We start from the raw sequence: 27,988 nt of genomic DNA on the forward strand, positions 1-27,988 counted from the left end.
CCACCCTTTACTGAATGGTCCCAAAAGACAGCCCATGAACAAATGCAAATGCATAGTATGGGTGGTAGCTGTGTGGGAAAACCTCCCTGCCAGCTCTCTGCCAGCTGTAAAATACACAGATATTTTGTAGATGGAATACCTGTCAGATGTCTGATGTACCTATTGGGGATGCTTCTTCCCTCTGGCTACAGTCCAGCAGAGACTGTATGGGCAAATAAAAGCATTTGATTGTCAGTGCTGGTTAGGTTTCACAAAGCACATAAAATGGCAGCTGCTTTAGACTGCAGTAACGGCGCACGTCTGTGCATGACTCTTGGGTCTCCTACAATAAAGGGGTGCATGTGGGTGTTTCCAGGAGCACGACTTCCATTGCACAACAGTGCCTTTCAGCGGGGAACACCCATTGTAAATATCAAAAACATTGGAACATCTTCATCAGCAGTAAAGAAAAAAAGCAAAACTGAGATGAAATAATTTTATATTATGGGGTTTGAGTCTTGTCAAATAAAAGAAACATCAAGGATTCAACAGAAGACGGAAAACATAATAGCTATTTAATTTCCATTGTAAGATCAAACAGTTTTAATCACTTACAAACATGGCTATTTTATTTCAGATACACATGAATAGCTACAATATTAAGCCTGAAAACAGAAATGACAGAAGTAGCAAGACTGCTGGGAGTAGGATATGTGAAATGATCTGCCATAATCAAATAGAGTTTAAAGAGAGTTTAAAAACAGACACTGGTGGTTTAAGTGGTATACAAAATTCTTTGAAGTCAGGAGGAAGAGAGAAAAATAAATATTTTTTTGTTTCCTTTTTTTTTTTTTCCTAATTTTCACATTCATCTACATATCCCTAATGAGAACAAAAATCTCTGGAGATGAACTGCAGATTAGGTCAGTAATCTAATACATACTTATTATCATCTTAAGGTGGGGAGAATAAATACACCTTTGTGTTAGAGAGAAAGAAGCTATTCTGGAAAATTAAGAAATAGGTCTTTTATTTTAAAGCGATCATTACTTGGTACATCTGCTATTTATATTCATTGAAACTGTCAAAGAAGATTAGTTAGGATGAATACAATAACCATTACAGAACTCAGAACAACAGATACATTCTTTAGTTCTCTTCCCGTCGGGATGTGTAGAACATTGTTTCTGATGGACTACAGTAGAAAAAAAAAAAAAGTAGTTCCATCTTAATGCCACCTAGATACAAGGATGTTGCAAAAGTCTTGAAGTCTTGTCTGTGCTGCTGCAGTAGCTACCACACTTCAGAACAGGTAACAACACAGGGAAACTCTGGAAAGTCTGTTGATGGGTTTCGCTAATCCAGCAGTCCTTAAGTGTTAGGAATCGCTGCTCTTTCCCTCTGCCTCTTGACTTTCCAGCAAGGCTTTGGATGATGGCATTTCTCCACCTTCTGCTCCTTCATCTACAAAAACAGAGAATCAAACATTTATACCACGCACACTCTCAGAGCTTTTTAATTGCTGCTAAATATTTGGGTTTCCTGATCACCTCTATTTAGATTGGCTCTTTATTACCACACTCATGGGTGCTTTGGAAAGGGAGATTAACTGAAAAGATAAAGAACTTGCAAAGGCATCATCCAAAAGCAATTTCCTATTGGTGCTGATTTCCCTGTTCCTTGCACCTGCTGATCGATGTACACTTGGTTGTAAGAATCAGACTGGAGAAAACTTTTCTTTATTATTATTTTTTTTTCTGGGTTATTTCCAAAGTCAGGTTAGAATATTGCATTCCTCTCAGAATTGCCTGGTTTCAGGTAGATAACATTACAGTTTATGAACATGCCAGTTATCTGGCTGACCTTTTTTACCAAGAAATACCTAGGAAAATTCATCCTGTTTTCACAAGATGATGGGATGTGTGTGTGTATATATATTAATATATTTTTTTTCCCTTGTATTCTGACTTGGAAGTTCATTCTTCCACACACTAGAGTGGAATGATTACACAAGTAGTACAAGTAAAAGCACCCTAGCATAAGTGATTTATGGTCATGGTCATCATTAGAACAACAGAATTCAGCTCTGTCTCTTTTGATGCTCGATTTCTGTCACTGAGAAATGAGAACTCCTCTTGCCTTGATTTCCTTGCAAAGCGTAATTATTTTCACACTATCTTCAAGTCCCACATGGCATTAACAATGGTAACAAAACAGTTTGTATACACAAATCTAAGACAGACCGTAGCTTTTGGAGGCAAGGAGGGGTCTGCTCAGCAAATCTGGTTGTACCATCTTCCAAGTTCTATCCACTTTAACAGTCATAATCTAAGGGGTACATTTTCAGCTATTTGCCCTGAAGACTTGCCATAAAATATTACAAACAGACAAAAGAATTATACATCTTGGTCTCTACATACCACAGCAATTTATCAGCTAAAGCTCTTGGCAGAAACTGCTTGATGTTCTCAGCCTGCTCAGTGATTTGGAAGCTTTGGAGATTTACAGTGGTAAATTAAGAAATGAGTTATTTGCCATCCTTCACTATTACATAGCACAGCACTGCTGTGGAAGGGGAGATAGAGCTCTATCCTCTATTGGCTGCTCCTATGTGGGGTTGGATGTCCAATACCAGTGCAGTCTTGCAAACAGGGTAGAGGAAAACACACTTTGCTCAAGGAAATCTAATCTCGTACTTGGCAGCATTTAGGTGTGCAACAAGTGCTAAGCTGCTGAGTGCATCAAGTCAGTCATACATAGTCACCTAGAAAAAAAATCAGCAAACAAGTTATTGGCAGAATTTTCCCCTAAAGCAGATTACAGGTGGCCAGTGTAGCCTCTTTGCTCTCAAACTTCTTGCAGACTCCTCTTTAACCTTTGGATCACCAATGACACCAATCAATTGTTTAACGTGGTTCCACTACAGCCTCCTACCAGACCACCTTTGGGAAGTATCAGCCCTCCGAAACTAACGCATCACCAGAGGTAGTTAGGCTACAGATAGCCTTCATTTCAGAATTAGGCTCTGACAGAAGTAGCTGGTGCCAAAATCTCTCCCATCCATGTCAACGAGAACATGAATTTGGTGCAACCTTCAGGGTGCACGGGAATTTGTATCACACAGACAGGATCCTTGTGTATTCATAAAGAATACATGCATCTTTTCTCAACCAGACAAATGGTATTAGCACATTCTGTTCCTGACCTTTCTATCTGACAGCAAGTAACAGCATTTTAGAAGGAAAGGAAATGTATGATCCAATGAGCATTAGCTAAATTTGAAGCAAGATGGAGAGAGTCCTCCTCACCATTTCCCACAATCTTCACTGAATCTTTCACAGCAGAAAAAAATAGGGCATGCTTTATATAGCCACATGTTCCATCTTCACTTTTCTCATTTATCCAGCCTTTTTGCTCTGAGCTGGAAGTGGCTTTCATTTTGTTAATAGCTTATTGTTAAAGCCAGAGACAGGCAAAAGAGTTGCTTGTTAGAGCTCAAAATGTTTCCCAAGCAAACAATTTCCCAGTCACAGCATTTGAACTTACAAATTTTCTGTCCATTTTGATGAGTTCCCCTCATTTTGCTTGCTAGCTGATTGGAAGTTTAACTGACAAGAAAATGAGGCTGTAATTCCCATTCGATACTTGTAGAATTCCCAATTCCCAACCCCAAAAAGCACCCAAGCAGGGCCCACTCGTCACAGTGTGCCTAACTGTGTCCTGTATTCACTTTCTATTATCATTACTGCAGAGTGCTGATAACAGCCGCTGCTCCTTCCGGGCATGCTCTGGTACAGCTATATGCCGACGACAAAAGCAAAGGATAATTCCGTGCTCTAAATTGTTCTCCAAATCCTGGCAGTGCTGGTCCTTGCATTTGTGAGAAAGCATTGGTACATTTTGCTAATACTAATGTAGCTGTGTCATTTCTTTTTCTTTATACATTGGATGAACACCAGAAGAGGATTATTCTGTCTGGAGTGCTTATTATATGTTGTGCTGTAACATTTCTTTTAACAAGACATTCACTCTTTCATGTTTATTTTTATTCAGGGAAAAAAAAAAAAAAGGATCAGAGAGAAATTTTCCATATTTTAAAAAGTATATAATTTCCAACTACTAAGCTTTCTAGAGACCAAAATGAAACAAACATGAGGCACTTATCTTCCGCTGCTGTATGTTTTGAGCTTTGTTTAACATGGTTTTGTGCATGTCCCTCAAGGTTCACTGCTCTAAACAATACAAAGGTTAGTTATACGTAATGTAGCAATGAATATTTCAGTGGGTTGGACTGGCCAGTTCAAGAGCTTTACTTCCACAGTTCCTGACACTAATAACAGCAGTAATTCCCATCTGCATCCCGTTTGATAAGGGAAACAGTTCTCTCTTGCTGGAACCTACTCTGTTCACCATGTGCAACCTGTGCCAGGTGGAAGAGCTTTTTGAAATTAAAAAAACAAACAAACATCATATTTGAAAATTAAAGCATTAAACATTAAGTGCCTGTTTATACTTTGGAATAGATTTTCAGCACTGAAGTCACATACAACACAATGGGAAAGTCTGTAGGGATGTACTTCTCATATTCCTAGGGAAAAATCACTTCTCAAAGCCAAGGAGTTTGAACTGGGGCTTATCTGCTGGCATTAACCCGTGTTACTTTGAATGCACTCTGACACAATGCCCACTGCCTGTCCCACCTGCTCTTCCAGATTCCCCCAATTCTCCTCAGTACTGCCCTTCAGCCTAAGTATATCTGACCATCCTTGTTGTTTCCCCTTTTTTTTTTACGTCCACCCTCTCCCCTTTATAAGTCCTTGTTCCATTTTTCAAAGGTAATGCCTCCTTCCAGCACCCATTCAGATCCTTATTTCCCTCTCCTTCCCACATTCAAAGCCAGGAGGTGGTGATCCAGTCCCTTCCCACTCCTCCTGGAAGTGCTGTTTCTACCTGCCCTCTTTTTCACCACCAGCAGTCCTTTGATGCACCCAAGATGGGTTTGGATTTACAGAATCCCAAAGAGTATAAATGAAATGTTCAGAGCAAGAACAAATTGTAATCAAAGAACCCCCGACAACTTAAAGGTGTTAGGAGGCTGTAAGTTCAACATCTTGTAATTGCTTTCAGCAATATACAAGCAGGACATACAGGACATACACCCTTTGTGCCTGGGAATCCTTCCTGGGATTCATGGGCCCTCCATTCCTTAGCACAGGCTCACTGTGCTGCCCCTGCACCATTGCAGTTGCTAGAATTGGACCACCAGCTGCAGTGGTGTTTGTAAGAGCTGCAAAAGTGACAGGCACGAGAAAGAAAAAAATCTTCCAAATCAGGACCTAAAAAAGTAGGGGCGAGCCATGCTCAGGGGCAACATATAATTCTCATTTCTCTGGCATCAGAAATCAGACTTTTCCTGAGCAGTGGAAAGAATCTGAAAACCTCTCTAAAAGTGAAACAAACAAACAACAAAAACTTAAATGCAAAGCCAGCATTGATTAGACCCGTGTTCATCAACAGGACATTTACCAACCTAAAGAACACGGCAAAATGCAACACTGCTGTCAGATAGCAATGTCCAAAGCTTAGTAGCAGGAGTAAATCAGTGTAAACCCTACTCTTAATTTAAATGTCTGAGTTGGGATGACAGCTGTAATCGGATCAGCAGCGCAGCTTACTGTCTTGTGCTGTTATCTCAGTGCAGGAGGAGACCCTAATTTATAGCTGATGTGGTGGTTTTCCAGGCTACCCAGCAATGTACTGTTTTTCCCTTTCTTCAGTGGAACTGGAATTCAGTTCCCAGCACCCTTCCCCAACCTACTGCACAGAGAATCTGTGGGTGGATGTGGCAGACTCAGTCTGGGTTAAAATTAACTTGTCTTGTTAGGAGGTACAAGCGGTAACTGCTTTAGAAGGTTGAACTTAATCCTGAATGAAGAAAAAGATTAGTATTGACATCAAAATTGCATGACGGCAGAATGCATAGAAATGTCTGCTTCTGGGACGTACAGGCATTACCTTCTGAAACGGAGAGCTCGGCCAGTTTGTGTGGCAGGTCTGAAGTCCCAGCACCAGCAGGAGAGCCCAGGATATCCGGCAAGGCGTTCCGGCGGCCCGACCTTCCTGATGCTGCAAAATCTGTGACCAGGGGCTCCACATCAGTCATTGCTGACTCCTTTCCTCATAGCAACATCTGGAGATAGATCAAAAACATAAGAAGAAAACAGCCACAGCCTGGCAAAACAAAACAAAACAACAACCCTGAAGTTGGGTCTGGTTCTTTGGGATGGATGCTAATCAAACGAGCTGCTCAACAAAATGATAGCCACGGGCTTTGACCCAGTGGGTCTCTTGTTAGTAAAGCCGCATACCTCAATGTCGGGTGCTGAAGCTGTACGTGCCTGTGCATTTCCTTACGTTGCCATTTGTACACCCAAGGAGCACAATGCACAGCTCTCGACCTACAGGAAACCTGCGGATGAAGTCAGCAACAGACCTTTCTGCCAGCCACTTGTATGCATTTTTATGACCTGAGCCCTCTTTTTAGTTGGTTTTGACACACAGCCACTGGGAAGGGAACTGAAACTCTGTTTAGTCATACTGTCTCTATGAAGCAGAACATGTTTTCTTTATTTGGAATCTTGTTTGGACTATTATTTAGAATCTTGTTAGAACAAATTCCTTTCACAGAGGAGTAAATTATATAAAAAGACCTCTCAAAAAAATAAAAAATAAAAATCTGCACAAAATTTCTTTATCCTGTAAATTCCAAAACACTTGCTTTCTTCTGCTCCTACAGGAATAACTTGTTTGCTTGGTTTAACCTCAGCTTGTGCACGTGACTTTTACCTAACAAATAACCAAAGCCTGGACTGAATAGAGCCAACAGTGCTCTGTTCCCTCAAGCCTGTCTCAAAGCCAATTGAACTGAATGTGAAAACTCCTGCTGACCACAACGGGCTTTGGATCAGGAATAGGTGTGTTTGCAGGATCACACCCCAGGGCACCAGCTTCTGTGAGAACACCTGGAGCAGAAGGTGGTGATACTTAGCTGCCTGCCACACACAGGGATAGTGTATGAAAGCTCCCATTAGCAACTGTTTTATTAAGAATCATAGAAGGCTATCACACCAGAATTTTACACATTTATTTTCAGTAATTAACAGAGTAAATTCTAATAATTAGCCATGAATTGTTCAATTAAAACCAATACTTGCTCTGTATGAGCACGGTTCTGCGTGCAGTGTGAGAACAGGAATATTGTCTCTGTGTCACTGGGCTCAGCATGTGATGTGGAAAGGATACAGATGGGGTTGGAGACCTGCCTGATGGAAGGCTATCAGGTTTTGATTGACAACTGCCTGTATTTAGAATAAGAGTTAGATAAGCAAAGTCTCATTTTTACTGTCCTTCATATAACAAACAGAGAATCATAGTCACCACTCTAAAATTCTGCCAGGGTTGGGAAACAGTAGTGCTCTCACTTCGTGGATGGAAAAAACAAGGGAGATCTCTAGGCCAAGCATTGCCTGTTCTGATGTGCAGGAAAGGAGGGGCAGAGCTTTAATTACTGATGCTGACCTTGTTTCCACCACAAAGAACATTTCCCTCTTCTCCCTCAAACTTCCTTCAGCTGTGTCACTCCAATTACAGTAATAAATATCCTTAATCTTCTTTGTATCTCTCAATGTGTTGTAATAAAAGAAATGAATCCTCCTTGGCAAGAAATGAGGTTTAAGTAGAATCTGCAAATCTGAAAGATGACTTGAACTGGCAAACAAACCACTTTCTTCAACCGAAGTCAGTGATTAAAGGTTCTGACCCTGAGATTTGAAAGCTCCATCCTACATGAAAACAGCCAGGCCAAGTCCAAATGAATCTTTTCCATAAGCAGCAAAAATATAAAAGTGATAATAGACATTCAGGAATGTGACTTTGAGAAAATATACAAGGTATGCATATCACAATTCTGGTTTAGATACAGCATTATACTTCGTATTCATTAAAATGGGTGAGCTCAGCACTGGACAAGAAATAACAAAATAAGGAGAATGAATCCAAATTTACAGACACAGTCTCACGGCTTTTTGTAGGTGTTTGTACTTAGTTAACTGTAGGTGTCATAAATATATTTCTCTACATGCTCACCAGAGAAGGAAAGGAGACTGTAAATTACACTTCAGAACAGAAAATACTCAGCATCTTCCTTTGCTTGGTAAAGGCATTAAGATTTGTTCCCAATGCCAAAATACTGGTGTGGTATCCTCATTTCACTTCGGCCACGCAGTTGGTGGGCCAACACTGTTGTGAGCTGGCTGCTGTTCATCAAAAGATCTCCAGACTGACATGAGTTAAAACACACCAGAGACTTTCTCAGACCTGCCTTGTCCATTTGTTTTTTCCTCTTTTCTCCCTTGCAATTACTTTGTAAATGGACAAAATCTGCTCTACAACTACAACTGTATCAAACCACCCTCTCCTGTAGCACAGTTTCATCTTAGCCATGTTGGACACTTATGTCAAATCCCTCCCTTTTCTCTCCAGCCTCCCTCTTTCTTCCCAATGTAATCTCCCTTTGGTGCATAATGCTAGGCCACCCAGGAAGATGACGAAGGGCAGTCTGACATCCTTCCATGTACATGAATTTTGATTTATTATTTGATTTTAAAAATGTGCAGGGGCAAATCTTAGAACACCTGTTGGACAAGAAATCAGCCCATCATTATCTGTCACTCTGGTGGGCACAATTCAAGTGAGCTATCTAAAAATAACAGCAATACACTGTCCTTTGCGTAGCAGTTACCATTATGGTATCATCATCATTTTTTCTGTATTAAATCTTAGGTATCAGAGGCTGAGGAGAAGGCTGAGTTCAAAAGTTAAGGGCTACTCACTTCTAAGTGAGTAGCACACTTCTAAGTTTGAAGAGAAAGGACTGAATACGGGACACTGTCTAAGCACATTTCAAAGATGAGACTACTCCAGCAGGCTTATAATTTACAATATGAATCAAAACTTATGACCATTTAGGTTCATATAAATCAAAACTTAAGTCTACCTCCAAACATGGAACAGACTGTATACAAAATGTCTTTCTATAGTACTACAGTTAAATGGCATTTCTTTCTTTAATGTTCTAAGGAATTTGTTCACTTTCATTCTGCTGCTCCGTTACAATAGTATTTTCTAAGTCCTACATCTAGGTATGGATGTAGAGCTCTACTTCTCTTCATCTGTGTCTAGCTTTATTTTTTTCACCATTTCGATCAGGAAGTAACCATCTCCCTGAGGCTGGCATCCTCTCACACGTGTTATGTGTACCATTTTTCATGCTTTCTCACAGGGTAAATAATAATCATGGTGTGCACAGCATCAGTTTTCCCAATTCCACTTCTCCCTCCAGCAACATCTCCCTCAGCTTCATTGAGTTCATTTTGCTGTAGACTTATCCTAGATAAAGTTATGTACATCTCGCCAATGCCAGCATGCAGTTGTCTTTCTCAGCTTCCAAATTACTGTTTTCAAGTTCCTCCCATGTCACCGCTCACCAGGCTAATGGTATATGGTTTAAAGAAAGAGTGACAGATTGCTGGAGCAGAAGATTCCCTACTTCGCTGCCTCTCTCTTTTCCAAAGCAAAAAACAGGCAGCCCAGACAGCAGAAGGGACTGGGTGGGACATGAGTTGAGTGGGGAAAGTGGCTGTTTGCAGCGGGTCAACAGTAGGAAGGCAGATGGACTGCCAGACCAGCTCTCCTACTGAAACTAGAGACAAGGGCTTTGGCTGTCATTATAAATAAAACGTAACCCAACAAGTACTCCATCAATATTCCATGGTACCAGATTAATTTTGCTGCTCATTCATGGGCCATGACACAGGGCTAAGGGATTCTCAGGAGTATAGTTAATCCTCTCCGATAATCCTCTGAAATTCCTACAGGACCACACACGATAAACAGCAGACCACTCTGGTGCACAAGGGGGAAGGAAGAAGTCTGCTTGTGCAAACTGGCTACCACCAAAAGTAAAATTTGATTAGTGTACCCATCAGATTTTCAAGTGAGTGTCCTCAGAGAAAATGATGGCAGGCAAAGTACCAGCATTTTTTTCTAAGCAAGACAGCTAGTTTGTTAATCTTTGAATCTTCTTTTGTCAGCAGCATAGCCAGCTTCTCTGGGGAAAATGAGTCACAGGTTTATTTAAATGAATTACAAAGGAAAAGAACAAATAAGTCTCCCAAAACAACTTGTGTTGAGGATCAAGGAAAAAATGCTTTACAGTGCTCAGCTGTAACAGGTGCCACAATCCACGTTAAATGTCAGCGCTGTCTCTTGCTCACCTTATCTACTAGAAAGTAGATAAGTCACCACCGTACATGTTTGTGATAGCTTTTTTCTTCTCATCTTTTTACTGTTTTATACAAAGACAAAACACTGTTTTTGTTCTGCTTATAAGGACAAACTATTCTTCAGGAAATGTCAAAATGTTCCTGACATCCATGTTGTTGCAACTCCACGTAGGAAACCGAACAACCAAATACATCTCTCCTTGCCACTCAGACTCTTCTCTCCTTTTGAAAACTTTTCTCTTAGGCCTTTGTCTGCACTATTGAATTGAAAGATACACTTCCCAAACACCTTTCCACTCCTTTTGAATGCTCATTAGTGATAACAGACTGGAAAACATAAATCCTCTTAGAAACACTTGAGAAATAGAATAGCCAAGTAATACTGCAAGAGCCAGATTGATTGATTTTGTGTCTTGACGGTCTCTTGCTGTAAGATGTATTTCAGCATCTTGTTTTATTCAAGAAAAACTTCAGTTGTTTTTATTTTTTTTTCTTTTAAGTAAGAGGAGTGTTCTTCAAGCACCTTTTCCCCAAAAGTCTGTAGGTTCAAAAGTGTTCAAGTAAGGAGAACAGAAAACTTATTGAATGCAGTACTTCCCACTGTGCAACTGAGATGAAAACCACATCTCCTTGCTACGCACTTGCCATGCTTTCACATCCTCTTCTGCTGCTGCTGCACCCTCGTGGCTTTGCCTGCTCTTCCCAAAGATGTCAGAATAGGAACATTCTCATACGTGCTAATGTAATCTTTACACTTTATCCTGAAGCAGTACAGGACCACAGAAAAGGAAAAAAAAGTTAGGAGCAGTCATGATTTTAATGAAGACTGTCCAGAGATTACAATGATGACTAATAGTAACCTGGACATTTGCATAACAATTTTTGTGAGATCTCTGTTTGGTGTTTTTCTCCACCAATGAAATTTGCAACACACTCATTTGCCCAGTGGTGGGAAGCACACAAATAAAAGCAAGCAGTCTTTAGGATTTCTGTAGCATACACAGATGTCTTGGCTGTTTTGGGCTTAGAACAAGAGTCCACACACTTCTTGATAACTGGAAAGGCAAAACAATATAGATAAGTATACAAAAGTTAAAAGTGAAGCACTCAGGAAAAGAAGTAAATTCTTTAGTTTTGTTTTTTTTTGTTGGTGGTGGTGGTGGTTTTTTTTTGTTTGCTTGTTTGTTTGTTTTTTTAAATATATCACTAAAGTTGAAATGAGTTTCTGTTATTTTTCACGGCAGAAAGATGATTTGGCTTTCCGGTACCTCCAGAGATGTTAACTAAACTAACCGGGAAATTAAATTATTTCCCGTCTCTGTGAATCTATAATGCAGAAGCATGTCTGGGTCTACAGACTTCCTACATCTTAGGTCTCAGCCTGGGCTATTACAGCCCATATAACACATGACATTCTTGGCATGGCATCTGAAAGTTTGCTATGTTGTTTACAGGTTTTCAATTTGGTTTCTTCACAAAGTGAAAAAAGCTGGACACACATCTGTATTCTTCTGCTCTGGATGTGACCTACTCTACCTTCATGTACCGGGGCAATATCCTTTCTGATAATCTGAAGAAATGGCGTCCAGATGTTATTTTCAAAACTTTTTATTACTTAGTCTCAAACCAGTCAGGTTGAGATAGCAGTTTCACACCATCCCTTCATTTCCTGCCTTGGTCCTCTCAGAAGAAGCACTGAGTCAAAATCCAAGATCTTTCTCCTGCTGTTCAGGTGCTCATCAGTTTGGGGTGCAGAATCTGAAAGGCTGGCCAAAGCTGTAGAATAATGACAAGAACTGAAAATTTTTGCCCCTTGGTAACATACAATTTCTAGATATATCTTGTCTGTGCTTTCATTAGAAATGGTTCAAGATGGGGAATTAATTTTGTTAAGTGTTAAGGACTATCACAATCATCTTCTGTCCAAATGCAAAATATATATTTTTCTTAACCTCTGTTTTCTCCTGTACACTGTACCTGGACTTTCTGAACACTTCCACATAGCTTATGTTATAGGAAAGAGAAGAGAAAAAAGCTACATAACGTATTAGTCATGATGCTTTTGTACTTATGGAGAATGTGCAGATGCTATGGTGAAGTTCACCTTCTGAAAACCTACACAAAGTAGAACAGGTTTACTGTGAGCTCTTAGACACTGAGTACACGGTGCTCTGATGTACAGAAAAACACATTACAAGAATAATAATAATAGCACTAAGTAATGGTACAAATTTCCCATTTTGAAAGAAAATAAGGAAGAGGGGAAAGGGTCATGATACTGACAACCTAATCAGAAGTTATTTGCAGTAAGTAATAAATGAAGTGACATTAGCTGAAGGCGGTCAATACCAGCAAAGAGAGCAAGTCACTTTCCAAATGTCTCTGAGTGACCAAAAGCAATGACAGACACAAGTTTTAGTCGAAAATACAGTTCAACAGGGAAGAAAGGCTGATGCATCAGCTATGCTGGAAAAAAAAAAAAAGTCAAATGCATCTCCTACTATGGAATAAGAAATGAAGCTCAGCGTGGGGCAGGGGAACAACCTAATTCCTCCTCTTATATTTTGGCCATTCATCCTCACAGTCTTCGTTACCCATTGCAAAATGTATACATATCCCCTGTCATACACATACACTTTCTGATCTCTGCCACAGAGCCTCATATCCTTCCTGAAGATTTACGCCTGGCCTGAAATGCTAGAAAAGTTTGTCCACCCACAGGCACATACTCGAGAAGTAAGTTAGGAATTACTTAGACATCATTTTTAACTACCTAAGTTTCCAGAGGCCCTGGTAACTCTAAGACTGCAGTTATGTTGTATTTATGATTTTTCATATTGCCACAGGCACACAAGGAAGCCAGTATCTTTACTGTACCACCTAGTCTTGTTACTATGGTCACACGTGCACCACACCTTTCGTCTGTCCTCTCCCCTCAGCTTGTTCCTCAGTCTTTGAACTATGAATTCATTGAGGGAGAACCAAAGGAGCTTCTCCCTCTGCTTTCATACATAGCCATTGCCCCAGAATCCCAGGAACACTTTCCTGAAGCACACACAGATAAACAGCTGCGTAAGCCAGCATATGCACACGTCGGTACTGCATTCTCTATGTGAATCAGGGAGTGATTTGGTCTCCACTTGCTCTCTCTGTGGAAGAAAATTACTCTGACAAAACCACTTGGAGAGGCTCAGGCAGCAATCAGCTTATAGCATGCTGTGGTCTGCCCGCATAATGCCCTCTGGTAAGGCAAACAGCGCAGTGCAATATAAAAAGCAGCAGAGAGAAGATGAATTTATAATTCAGCAGATATATAGGATATATAGGAACAGGACAATCTTATGCACTAAACCAACACACATATATACCAAACTCTGTTACTGGAGAAGGCCCAAGTCCCCTTCTGATCTTACAGGCACAAATGAGGAACATTTCCAACTAGACCAGAGTGAATCAGGGGGTATCGATATTTATAGGGAGGTTCGTAGGAATGGAGATCCTTGTAGACGTGCTTACTAAAGGGAATAGTGGCAAGGAAAGAGAAGTCTGGTAGGAACATGTGGGCACAAATTGCTGAAAGACAGGAGAACAAGCATGGCAGAGAAGTAAGAGACTATAGGTGTGCTTGTACATCAGAAGAAGGAATGACAAACTGAGATCTATCTGAGGTAAAGAAATTACCTGGCAAACTAAAGAGACAAGGAAGGATAACTCTGAAAAATGACTGAGGAAGAGGGATGAAATTACGTAATGAGGAATTTATTTGGATGGCAAGTGGGATGTAGGCAGGGAAGAAGAGAGGCATGGTAAAGTCTGGGGAGACTTTCAGGAAACCAGTCCTACTGGAGGATGCATACATCCAGTAGAGCCTATGGATTAGCAGCAAATTAGGTAGCAGTAAAACAGGCATGTATGTGCTTAAAAGTTTGTATGTACAATTAACCCAATAGGCCCACATACAGAAAACCTGAAGAGTCTGCACAAGAGAGTTTAAATCACTACAGATTTATTTATTTTTTAAGGGGGATAAACTATTTCATTAACGTGCCACATGCTATAACGTCTTGTTAACTGAAGATTCAGTATTTGCAATGACCCCTGATGTTGCGGGGACTCCTCAAAACAACAAGTAGCTACAACGTGAGCTTCTGCACAGCAGCTCCCTACCAGGGTGAAAAGTCCCTGTCTTCTTCACATTCAGATTTCCCAAGGACTCTCAGAGGCAGAAGCAGGTTTGGTGAAAGAGCTACCTTGCTGTCATGAAGCTCAGTGCTTCTCTCCAGCTAGGCAGTAGGTGGTAACAGACTCGCAGTGAGCAGACAGCTGGTTAAAAGGCTTTGAAGTCCCTAGGCCTTCAAAACATGGGTCTATTTCAATGAAAAAGCAAGGACAAGCTCTCAGAAGCACTTTACTGTTTTATTTATGCAAATGACAGCTGACTTTTGTTTTATTATCTTTGTCACCACTAAGTAACATTCCATGATTATATTGAAAAACATAATCATATCTTATTTGTATGATTCTTCCTCCTTCAAACCTACAAGCTATATCTTTTAGTTTTTTGAAAAACAACAACAATTTGAAATACTGATTTGATTGGTTTATGAGCGCTTTTAAAAAATTAGTGTAAGGCTACATTTTGTCCTTGTTTACTGTCATGAAACTCAGGGAAATGCCAATAAACAGATAGATATACATGGTCTTAAAAGATGTAGGATGCAGGCAGTGCTCATATAAGCAATGCTAGACCCAACCTCAGATTGGCCTGAATCACACCCGGAGAACAACGCGTCCTACATGTGGGCTTCTTCCCTGTTCAGGTTCAGTCGCACCTCGCTGATGTGGAAATACTTGTGTTTAGCCAGTTTTGCACCACACACCTTTTTGCTTCCTTGCCTGAACACAGGAGAGCATCACTTTCTTGTGATGCTGTGGTTCACGTCTGCTGGACACTTTGGAAGAGCTGAAGTGTAACCAAATCCAAGCACCCACTCTTCTCCTTTGACTGAAGTAAAACTTGCCTATTTCAATTTTTCATTTCTGTATTCTGGCTTCATGCTGCCAAACACACAGAAGGAGAAGTCACTATTTCCAGACCAAGAATTACTCACAGCAGTCTGTTTAAGGAAGGAGAAAAAAAAAAAAAAAAAAAAAAAGGAAAGAAAAGAAAAAAAGAAAATCCCGAAGAGAAATTTACCATTTCATTGCTAATTACTCATACGGGTCTGCATACTACATTTAAAGCCAAGTCAGCTTAACCTTCAGCTCGTAATTGGGCAATCAAAGTACTGCTAAAGTACCATAAGCTAATTTTATTTTCTTTATAGCTGCAACAAAGCCTGCTTGTCATTGTCATGAGAGGGTTTCTAAATCTAGCATTTTTCAAGTTTTTATTATTTGTCTAGCTTCTTTAAGAACCAAATCAAAAGGCAAAGCTGTTGACAACTTCAAATAAATCACTAGTGCTTATTGTTGGTGCTAGCACCTATTCCACTTTATTCACAAAGAGCAAATGTCAGTTTGATAGCTGCTCGGATGTTTGAGTGAAGTGTTGGGGTGATGGCTACAAGACTAGGTTCTCAGGGCTTCTACTGACTCAAGTTCTTTGCTTTCACCGTGAAGCTCTGCATAACTATTTTCCCCCAAAATTTATTCTTTCTCTCACTTCGGTTACTTCTTCTACCCAGAAATGACCTGGGTTTCCCGAAATATTCTTCTAGCTCACTCACAAATGCTGCTGGAAATCCAAACCAGAATACTTCTTTTAGCTTTCTTTAGTGGATAGGATGTTGGAAGGCAAAATGTATTTGCTCAACTTCATACATGTTTATTTAGGTAGTAAAATATTATTTTATTAACTCAGCTCAAGGGTAATAAAAGGTCTTTGATTTTGCAAATATAAATGAGCTATTGTAGGATAATTCTATAAAGCCATCCCAGCTTGAAGAAGAGCTGCTATATCCAAAAGGTTTTGCGAAGACATTTTCCTAATTAATAAAATATATTTTCTGTCCCTGTAAACTTTTTTGCAACCACATCCTTAGGCCAACACAGGTGCCGGAAAGCTTTACTAAATCACTTTGGTTCAGCCTGCCTTCGGAGGAAGATGAACCAGTGCATGTTGGTGTGCTTTTCACAGTAATCTGATGACTTCTAAGTAAACCCCAGCAGAAAACAACCACTTGATATGTGAAGTCTAACCCAAACAGAACAGAGCTCACCCTGGGCTGCAAGTGACCCTGGTGCACTGAAGCACCTCTTAATGAGTTACAGAAGTCTCTTACTGCTGTGCTTGACATCTCAGTGACTTTAACGTTCACAAAGATGAAAAATCAATAGGACATAAGGCTGCATTTTGAGAGTTTGTGTTGAACTGCTTTTCTTCACCCTCTTCTAAAATTGTATTTTAAATCTGGATCATCAGCTCCACTTCTTTCCCCTGCTCTGTATGTTGCATTCAAACTCTGCTTATGACTTAGCACATATTTTACTTCATATACAATATTTCTTCAATATCAAATGAATAATTTTTCATTTTAATTTCACTTTTTGACACACATCATTTTTATTCTAATATAATTCCAATCAGTCATATATCCTCTACAGCATACCTGTTCAGTCTTGGTAGCAATCCTGTTTACTGATTTTAGTGAAATTTCAGATAGAAAAAATCTGCCTCGTTCTATGGTGACTCACCAAGAAAAATAGACTGAGATTTGAGAAATGTGTTTGCCTTTAGCCTTATAATTAAGTTAAAAAATGACCCTGATTCATGAGACTTCCCGATTATATTTACAGAATATTTTAATGTGCTGATTAAAAAAAAAAATTGATTACAATTCACTGAAACATATACCCTGATAGTATAAGTTTACATTTTGATCCTGCAGTTAGTTATGCACGTGCTTAACTTTATCTAGTTGGAAGGCTTCTGCTCTTTCTATTCAAATTTGGCAGTACAGAAAGAGGGCTAAACTAGGAATGTGAAGGTTACAGAAAACCTTCAGGAACAGATCACTGTGTTGGATTTGTCCCACTCAAACTGGGAGACAGCAGTCTTCTCCATTGGATCAGATGCCTAAATGTTATCTAAAACTCCACAGAATGGGGAGTATGGCAGCACAGATATTTGAGAGCACCTTGTCCTTAAATTTTCTGGGAATGAGCCAGGTACAGTCTGCTCCCACTGAACGGCACTGCTGAAATTGAATTTCAAATAAATGAAGAAAATACCCCTGAACCCACAATCTCTTGAGGACTAAAGATGGAAACAAGTAGGGCATATGATTAGCCACAGTACACATTAAAAACTTCTTCTTTGCAATTTATTTTGGATTAATTTTATGCTCAGGTGAAGGGTTTTATCTGCAGCACTCTAGTTGCTCCTCACTCCCTATATTTAGATGACTCCATTTTTTTTTCTTTGCATCTCTCCTGAAAGGATATGACTGATCACAGAGATTTATAAACTCCCTGACTTTCATGCTATTTCAGAGTGTCTCTTTTCCCCAAGAGAATAGGCCTAATAGGTGAAATTCATACTAGTTATAAGGCTAAACAAGTCAGTGGAATTACACCTGGGATTCATTTGGTTTAATTTCTTTAGCCTTTCAATATACTTCCATTTTATGAAAGCATGAATCACCTCTATTACCCTCCAATGCCCTTGCTCTAGGACATTAAACAGCCTTACTGTCTTAGAGCTTCACAGTTATAGAGTAGCTCAGAGTAGCTCAGGAAAACAGACATATTTCAATCAAACTTCCAGTAAAATATACTAAGGAGATAGTTTTATGGTCTGCCTGAGCTTATTCGGTAATTGAGGAGAATTATTGTCTCTTAAAAAAAAAAAAAAAAAAAGTAAGCTCTAAAACCAGATCTCTACCTCCAAAGATTATCGCCTGTTGTTCAAAAACAAACACCAAACAGCCATTTCTATGACATGTACTGAGCCAGTCAGATAATTTCCACACAGTTGAATTAATGTGTTTTAAATTAATTCAATTAAAATTACCTATAATTAAGACAGGTGGCTTTCAAAGAGTCATTTCCATTTTGGTAAATGATCCTTCAGTAAACATGCCTTTCTACCAACACCTAGATAAAATGCTTTAAATAAGAACCAAGGGGAAAAAAAAAAAACACACATACAAAAAAAAAAAAAAAACCACATTTTTATATCCCAAATGATAACAAGGCTATGAAAACAACCAGTACAAATGGGACATGTTAAAAGATGACAGAGGAGAAAGTAAATAAATAAATAAATATATAAAAGTGCTTTTATAAATGACTTGAATCAAGCGCGGCTAGATCCTTCAGCTATTTTTAGCTGGAACATAACCAAGCACAGAGCTTTTATTTAACTTTCTTAATCTACGTGGGCCACTGATGCATAAGGGAAGGTGGAGGGGTGGAAACCAAAACATTAAAAAGCTTTGTCCCTTGTCAAGTCTTGCTCCTATCTATCATACAAATAACTTTAGTTTGCAGGCCTGCATACTTATTTATCTGGTTCTTTTGGTTATAAAAGTTTAACAATCATCTTTTTCTCTTGTTTTTATTGTTATTAATTTAACATTTTTGTCTGCTGTATTCTGAGCGAGAGACAGGCTTAATTTTGACATATCGAATCGGAGCTTTTCTCCCACAAGCAATAGCAAAAGCAACAAGTGAGACCAGTCCAACCAAGCATTTTTACTCTGTTTTTCTGCAGAGCAGAATTGGGTGGGATTTCCTACTGAGTGGGAGGCAGCTCACCACAGACAGTGCGCTTGCCATTTGCCTCGCTGTCTGAAGGTGCTCTGATGCTGCAGAATGAGTGCCTGAAAGAACCACTTTCAAGTTGGCTATGGATTGCTTTTCTGTGCTGACATTTTGTAGCCTTTACATTTTATGTTAAACTGGAATTACTCCCCTTGTGAGCTACTTGGAAGATTTTGCATCCTCCGCGGCAGCTGGCCGATGTGCATACCTGTGTAACGTGTTGTGTGAGTTCGGGAACTGCTGAATGCTCACAAACAAATTTTTCCCATCTGCTAAGCTAATGACATCTTCTAAAATTTCTATGAGCTCTGAACATTTCCTTTTTTAGCTTTGCCAGCATAATCACATTACAGCCTGACACCCGGCAGTGTAAATTAATCTTTTTTTTTTTTTTTTTTTCCCACGTAAATCCCTCGGAAGAGGATTGTTCCCCATTTTGTCTTATTAAGCAGACAGGGAAAGAAGAAAACAGATAGGTACTATCACCAAGCAAAACTTCTGTTTCTAGACAGATTGAAACCAAAACAAAGGCAGTTTTGGAGGACACATTCAAAGATGCATCTTTTCCAGAAACACACAGATCTAATTGCATTGCTTCATAGGAACTCCAAGTGAGTTTTGTTTGCAGAAGTATGGAGTTGAGCTTTTCAAAACAACTCCCTAGAAATTATAGTAACTGTGTTAGTATAACTGGTGTTCTGTTTAATGTTGTTCTAGCACTCCAAACATTTACTTCTTGTTTTACATACTTCTGCATTTACTTTGCGTTAAGACCTTATCTGAGAAGTCAAAAATATGAAGGATGCTTGCCTTGCTTTCCCATTGAACATACGTCCTTAGAGATGGTGGATTCTGGTTTTCTAGACTCCAGTCAGCACTGGAGATAAGTAGAACCTACACTTCCCTCCTAGAGTCCTATGTGAATCTGGATAGAGAACTGTAGATGGTGGCATTTCAGGCAACTGGCTTTTCTGCAGAAGACCACTTGTTCTTGAAGAGCTACAAAAGGCTACAGGGGCCATGGGAGATATTTTTCTCTGATCTTCTTTGCCACATTTTATGGCTCAGTTTAAAATAAGCAGTTGCAAAGTTTATTTTATTCATGAGTTTGAGTTTTTCCTCAAACCTCCCCATCCCCCTTTAAGAAATAATTCTGTATTTTCTTGGTTGCAGACAAAAAGACATGACCCTTTCACAGATCTGCATGCTGCACTTATTCTGAAACCACAGGTCACATTCTGTTCCTTATAACGTCAACCAAACCAGTACAGATTTGTTCAACACAACAAAGGTTTAGGAGAGAGTTGATATAAATCTCTGCAAATATCCCTCCAGAAAGTCTTGTTCATTCATTCTGAGGAAAAAAAAAAAAAAGGCAGGATTTGTTGTTGCCTTGAACTTGTAACACCCATCCCGAACTGTAAAGAGTCTGTTGAATTCATGAAGACTGTACAGAGACCCCATAGCCAGGTCCAAGCCCACACGGTGCTTTGTGTTCAGAGCTGTTTGTGGTTAGTGCTCCACCACCTCCTGGTGACCATCATCCTCCTGGTCACAGAGCTCCAAAAGCCTTGCAGTGATACAGGTGTCTCTACAGGACAGACCTGACAGTCTGCATCTGGAGGGCCACATGGGCAGTGGCTCTCCCCAGTTTCACCTGATGAATCACTCTTCCTCTCTGAAGGAGGAATAGCTGCTTCCACAGAAAAATTGCGGTACCAAAATTCTGTACTGCTCAGCAGAGAACTCTGTAAGGCACCGACAGTCACAGACAACGAGCAAAATCTGAACATAAATCTAGAGGCTATTTCTTTCTTTCTTTTTTTTTTTTAATCTAACCACATTCATTATACCTCATTATACCAAAGAAGATTCTTACTCTGCTGTTTCAATGGAGGGGCTAGAAAGACTAAAAAACCCTTCTTGGTCACGTGTATGTAAAGCCCAGCAAGCAGAAGAACATCAGAAAGGCTAAGAATTTTTAAATAAAAGGGTTCTTTTCTGCTTGCTTAGTTTGTTCAAAGCAATACGGAGACAAGTACAGCTCTTTAGCTAAAGCTCATTAGGAATGCTAGACACTTATGAAACCTCATAAAATATTAAAAAAAAAAAAAAAGCCTACCAGAGGTAGAGAACACAAATGGTAGAATACAGCAGATGAGAACATAACTCACAGGACAGAAAGAAAGGATATCGAGTATCAGAGAAACAACTAGAACATTATCTCAATTTCTGGCTTTCAACTGACTACAGCAGAACACCAAGGGAAAGCTGAATTGTGGCCAAGAGGGAAACAAAACTTGAACACGTTTCAAATAAATAACAACACATCCACATACAAGATCATATGCCTTATAGGTAGACTTCTGGGCTTCAACATTTCAATTTAGGGCACTTCTGGTACAAAAATCAGCTTTCTACACTCAGTCCTTAATAACAGGGTCTTTGAATTCTCCATCCTCCAGTAAAAGAGGCAGACTCTCCGCACTTGCTGTGCTGCTACATTCACTTCAAAGGTAGTAATTACTGCCTAAATGCTAGTTAAGGAAGCAAGCTGTGTCTATTTAATGGCATTCTGCTGCCAGAAGTGATAATTCAGAAGCTGTCAATAGCCAGTCACGACGACACTGTAGCATAAAAATTGCTTTTATGAGATAAATAATACTTTCCCACCCAATTGGCATCAAATGTCTACAACAACAGGTATTCCAGCATCTACACACCGAGTTTCACAGCAGCCAAGAAAGCTACCTGGAAATAACCATATCACTTAAGTTTCTATTAGCCGTCAGCTGATTTGCATGGAGAACCAACTGGCCAGCAGGGAAGAGGGTTACCTACTATGGTCAGTCAGCCAATCTTGCCCAATTCTGTTCCACAAAATGCCAAGTACCTTAAAGTTCATGGTTCATATATGCCTTCAGCCCCACAGCACGCTCCTTCTGGAAGAGGGACAGGGCATGAGCTAAAAAGAGGAGAGAGCCACCAGTAGAGCTGTGCGTGATCACTGCGAGGAACATCCAGGAAGGCAACGGCAGCTCTGGCTCCCACCACCCCCACGAAAATAACCTGCCATCACACAGCTACCAGAGAAGCAAATTGCCAATGGAAAAATCTCACTGCTTTTAAAACTCAGGAGGGCTGAAACAACTTGTTGTTGTACAAATAAAAAAAAGCTCTTGTGTGCAGAGTGTGTCAGCAGGGAAAAACAAGAAAAGGAACACTGCGGAAAAACAAACTTCTCAATCAAGGAAATGACTCAACCATTTGTGCAACGGCAAGAGAGTCTCCACCTGACATTTTTCAAGGGTCAAATACACACAAGTGGAAGGGGTGATGGGATTTTATTAACCACTGGATAGGTTTCTTCCAACACAGAGGACCCAAGCTGAGTAAAACTCTACTGCTGTAAATCCAGAGCAATGCCACAGGAGTTATGCTCCTCTGGATGTACACCAGGGCAACTGAGATCAGGGTCATCCCACAAACTGTTCATATCAGCCAATTATTTAGTTACTAAAGTGAAAAGAGCTCATATACAATGGGACATTTTAGCGGATGTCTGTGGAATCATAGTTAGCAGAAATAGAAATCAATTTGCATAGATATATTCTCCTTTTGTGCACTGTCATCTCTATTTTGAATGTTTAATCTAGACATAAAAAGAAGAGAAAAAAGGAAAAAAATGTTTAGATGGTTATATTAAGTTAGCCTCCAAATCTCTTATGTATTTATTTTAGTATACTACAAAACCACATCAAGTCTACACTGATCTATCCATCCAAGAATTCAGGACTTCCCAATATAATATTCTCTTCCCCATATTTTCTCTTGGGTGACCATTCTTCCCTCTGGACTTTCAGATTAAATGATATTACTCCATGAAACCCTGCACAAACCCAGCACAAAACCCTGACTGCAGGTACTAGTTATAAAAAATGACACTCCATGAAGTTACTAGAATAGTAATTCAAATATCAGCATTTTGAAGTTGATAGGGGTTTGTTATGGAGAGAATATTGTATTTCAAAATGCTGCAAAATCAATTGTACCACTTCTCCACCTCCACGTCTTTGCAAGAGGAATTGATACAATAAAAAAGAGTACATTTACAAGATAAATTGCAGTCTTCTCTGCAGCTTTTAGCACTCTGTTAAATTAGTTTTCTTCTTGTGCTTGTCAATTACGCCTATGTTATTGGTTTTGCTTAATTAACACAATCCGGAAAACTTCAACAACATAACTATTCTTGGACACTGGCTATGAGATTGCTTCATTTATTTTACTAGTATAGTTGTAAAACAAAGCAGGAATGGGGGTCTACCTAAAATCCAGGATCTGAAGGGACTAGCATTAGTCAAGGGAAACAGTAAATGGTATCATGGTCATACCTACCTGTGCTGCAGGAGCAGGAAAGAAGTATGTGGTTGCCATCATGCTGATACACATACACAGCCCATCTCTGGAAATGTAATAGCTAGAGCTCTGTTAGTCCCCTTTTCAACCTATTTTCTTTCCTTCTACCTTCCCTTACCACCTCTTTCAGTAAATCGTGCCTGGTGTCATTAGGGAACCACAGAACTGCAAATGTTTTCTCAGGGTAAAACATTCTCCCATTCCAAATTTGTTGTTTACCTGAAGACTGAAAATCGTGTTTTTAACTCAGTTGCTATATTACTGGACAAACAGTTGGTACAGTCAGTGCTCTGAACCACATCCTCAGCCTGAAACACTTTCTTTGCACACATGCCCTTTCAAACTTGACATTTCATGTGTTGATTTTAGCTGCTTTATAGTTACCTAAGTGCTGAGGAGAGGAAGAAAACAACATGCACACATAAAAGGTCTGTTGATGGCTTCTCTCTTTTCTATTTTAAAGTTCAAAAGCATACATATAATACATCTTTTCAGCTCTACAGGGTTTTCACCAGCTAAAGGATAGATTTTTTTTATGAGCTGTTACTGCAGTTGCTGAAACTGTGACTCAGCAACCAGTCTCACACTTAGAAGTTTGGCAAATGGCTTGATGCCAGATAAACTATTATCCACCTAACAGCTTCCTCATAAATAGCAGGATGCTCTAATGCAAGCTCGCCTACTACCTGTGTAAGGACAGATTATTTGCTGTAAATCCAGGTAAACTTCACTGGTCTTGCAATGCTGAGAGCATTCAGAATCTCCCAAGCAACAGGATGTTTGGGTTGTGGAAAGTCTATTCTGGCATACCATCACTAATTAAGAAAGAATTTTACAAGTCTCATTTCAAGAAACTTATTTTCCAAATAAAACTGCTGAGACTTTTCCTTGCTGGCTTTTTCCACAGTAAGAAGTTGTACTTAGCTGTTGAAGAAAATGATGAAGAAAGTCTTCTCAATTTAAGTTCAGTACGCTCAATCTCAGTTAAGTCTGTACTACTATACACCAATCAAGCTATCTTGTACAAAGTCTGTAAAGAAATTAAAGTTAGACTATGAGATATGTAATTGACATCCAGAATGCTCTTATTTTTATAGATGAAATGCTTACCTATGCATATAAAGGCCATTTCAGGTAATTAGCATTTATTTTGTATTATTAGGTATGGATACTGTTGTTGACATACAGCTCTTACACCAGTGTTTGAGGTCATATGTCATCCAAATTCTTTTTCCTCCAAATGCCATTCCAATGGCTATTAAGGTAAGGTGACTAAAGATGAAAAGAAATCTCTCTACATTTGACTGGATATGGAACTGTTCAGGCTCATACTACAGCTGATGAAAAAATCCAACCAAACAAAAGAAACAGCTTCTCTCTAAAGTGAATAAAGATGGGTATAAAGCTCACTGTTAGCCATAAGCAAAATGAAGCTTTTTGTGGACTGTCACTATGAAGGCCCAGTACTGTCCCTGACCCCATCTTGCCTCATTTCTTGTTCCACAGACCACAATTATTTGCAACATCTGGGACTGGATTCTTCTTCCTTCTTCAGCAAAGAGCATGTATACACATTAGATGGGTGCCACAATACTTTCACTTGAGGTACCAGTCCTGCAAGGTAGAAAGAATCCAAACCATGAAAGTAGATGCTGAAGCATCTACAAAGACTTGATGCTTCAGAAAACCACTTCAATTTACAAAGCTCATACATGAAAGGAAAGCCACCTGGAACTAAACAACTGATAATACCTGGAAGAAGGGCATGCCTAGGGATCCTACCTGTTGCAAGGAAGTTGGGTTGCCAGGAAGTACCTCCATCTACTCACCAGCAACTTCATCAGATGAAGAAATAATCACCTCTGCAATGACTCCTTCAAATCACCAAGCAGAGCTCTGTCCTCCTGTTGAAAAGGTGCCCAGAAGAGGAGACTTAGGGCTCTGAAGGAAAACTGGCTTCATCTTCTGTTTCCTAGGTGAATGCTTTGCTCACTAGGGAAAAAAAATAAGCTGAGCAACAGCACTTTCCACTGTGCAGAAGATAATGGAAGTATTCTAAATTAAATTCTGTCTTTTTGAAGTCAACTAAGTTTTACCACCATCTTCACACTTTAACTTCTAATACAATGCTTCCTTTAAGGGAAAAAAGAAGTATGTCATAGAATTTGGGGTCAGGGATGGCATTAGTCAGGCCACCATTTGAAACACAGAGGGAAAACATTATGCTTGAAGCCTAAAGACTGCTTCTGTAATTTATGCAGTGACTGATTCTTATACAAGAAGAGCGAGCCCTTGGTCTCAGTGCAAGGTTCACAATTCCCACATCTCCAATGGAGTCCTTTAATGACTTTGCTCATTTTGTCCCCACAAATCATGAATTCTTACCATCTTCTTCTCCTATTATCTCTCAAACAGATGGATAAAAAGTGTTCACAGCAATGAGCTGTTAGTAAAACCAAAACAAAATTAAAGTAAAACCACTGTGTGTTTATTTAAGACTTAACACTAAAAGCATTGACCACGTTCCAAGGAACTGCTGTTTCTCTGAAAGAGTATTTGCTTTGCATTGCCAATATTACATTGGCAAAGTACTGATAAAGAAAGCACTAAGAGGACCCCATCCCCTCAGTCACATCCCAAGGTAATCACTGAATTTGAACTCAGCAACTGCTAAGAAAACAGTGGTGGCAAGATGTCAAGGCAGGTATAACTAGATGGTATGAAGCAACTTTTGATAGACAAACTGATGAGCCTACACCACTGTCCACTTGAGGCCCTATGTTTTCTGGGAGAGACTATTTGCTCTCCTTACTGTTAGTCAATCTAGCAAATTTCAGTTTCAAAAGTAACATTCGGGGGGAAATGATGCATTATCAAAGATTCAAGAGTGTCCCAAAGAGAAAGTGTCTGTTATATACTTCACTTCATCATAATTTTTGAAGCATTACATGTCATTAATCAACATTAGAAATCTGACCTTTGAGTCCTTTCATTATAGGAAAGAAAATAAATTCTGCAATTTTCCTAACTTTATTTCACATTTATTATTAAGTCATTATTTCAGGCTATTCTTAGGTACATTTTAGATGATGTCTTCATCTCTTCCCATTCTGTATGAATTCTAACTTTGCTGCTGAAAAAAAAAAAAAAGCATAAGCTTTCTGAGTTTTTCCCAAAGTCTGCTGAAAGGGGGAAAGGAAGAATTAACATAATTATGAAAAATACGAACTAGTTCAACTTCATCCTGTCTAGTCTTCTAAAAGAATTCTACATATGAAAATGGATTAGGATCACCACTTCCGGGACAACTCAAAAACCTAATTAAAGGAAAGCAAGGTATCCTACTTGACTTTGCAGAACACTTTACAGATAGACGGAGTGAACAAAACAAGAAGAAAGGGCAGGGGTAGGGGGGAAGGTGGAAGAAAACTCTGGTGGTTTCTCAGACATCATGGTCTGCTTATGCTTGCTTTTGAATATCAAACAAACAAATTTAGGGATATCCCAAAATGTCAGTGTTCTGGGAAAAAAAAAAGGAGCAATCATTTCAAAACAAAGATTTTCCTATTTGGACAATTGCTTTACACGTCCTGGTTAAGCACCTCTTTTATGAAGACAAGGTAGGGTTTTTCTCAAAGAAAAAGTCTGTCAACATCTCAAAACCAGCACACTTTTTTATCATGCCAAGGCTCAGTTGGAGGAGATCAGCAATGATATTTTGCATTAGTGGTAGGTCTCTGAGAGTGGCATAGGACGTGCAGCCAGGAGGAGATATCTGGGACAGAGCCAGAAGCATAGGATAAAGCATGGCTGAAAACTTGGTGATATATAACAACAGAAAAATTCAAGTTGGAAGAGACCTCAGGTCATCTGCTCCAATCTCCTGCTCAAAGCAGGGTCAACTATTCAGATCAGTTTGCTCAGGGATTTGTACAGTCTTGTTTTGAATATGTCCCAGAATGGAGAATCCTTTCCAAGGACAGAGACTCCACAACCTTTCCAGACAACCTGTGCCAGGGCTTAACTGCTCACATGGTGAAAAGTTTTCCCTTACCTCAAGTCAGAACCTGCCCTGTTCTAGTTTGTAACTACGGTTTCTTATTCTCTCTGCTGCGCAACTCTGTAAAGGGCCTGGCTCCATCTTCTCAGTAATCCTTTGTAGGTACAGGAAGGCCAATCTGAGATCCCCTCGTCTTCTCCAAACTGTACATGTCACGGACCCTCAGCCTCTCTTCATAGGGCAAATGTTCCTCAACTTGATGGCCTCCCTCTCCAGTTTATCAACATCCTGCTTATAAGGCAAGGACAAAGCTAGACACATTCTTTCCAGACATAGTCTAACAAGTACAGCGCAGTATCTCGTTACAACTTCCTCGCCACCAGCATGCTCTGCTGAGTATGTTTAGCTCATTGTAGACAACACACAAAGCAGGATCAAGATGGTCAGAGTCACAAAGAGTTTTCAGGTTGAACTGCTCACTCCC

The 27,988-nt window shown here is 39.6% G+C and overlaps 1 protein-coding gene across 8 annotated transcripts in view; it reads right to left on the minus strand.

The window, feature by feature from the left end:
• Window positions 1-533: 533 nt before the first annotated feature.
• Window positions 534-27,988, minus strand: part of PKIB (cAMP-dependent protein kinase inhibitor beta) — a 54,983-nt gene continuing 27,528 nt past the window's right edge. For 3 of the 8 annotated variants that reach the window (XM_080588359.1, XM_080588364.1, XM_080588363.1), the window contains exons 2-3: window positions 5,995-6,169; window positions 534-1,443 (exon numbers count right to left, since the gene is read on the minus strand). In XM_080588359.1, coding sequence (XP_080444485.1) covers window positions 1,358-1,443; window positions 5,995-6,142 — 234 coding nt within the window. In that variant the 5' untranslated portion in view covers window positions 6,143-6,169 and the 3' untranslated portion in view covers window positions 534-1,357. Of the gene's footprint in view, window positions 1,444-5,994; window positions 6,170-6,347; window positions 8,826-25,286; window positions 25,497-27,988 lie in introns of those variants that run through there. The other 5 variants (XM_080588362.1, XM_080588358.1, XM_080588360.1 and 2 more) reach the window with 5 other exon arrangements.

This window comes from Anser brachyrhynchus (genome assembly GCF_964034855.1).
Source record: "Anser brachyrhynchus genome assembly, chromosome: 3".
In the NCBI taxonomy this organism is placed as follows: Eukaryota; Metazoa; Chordata; class Aves; order Anseriformes; family Anatidae; genus Anser; species Anser brachyrhynchus.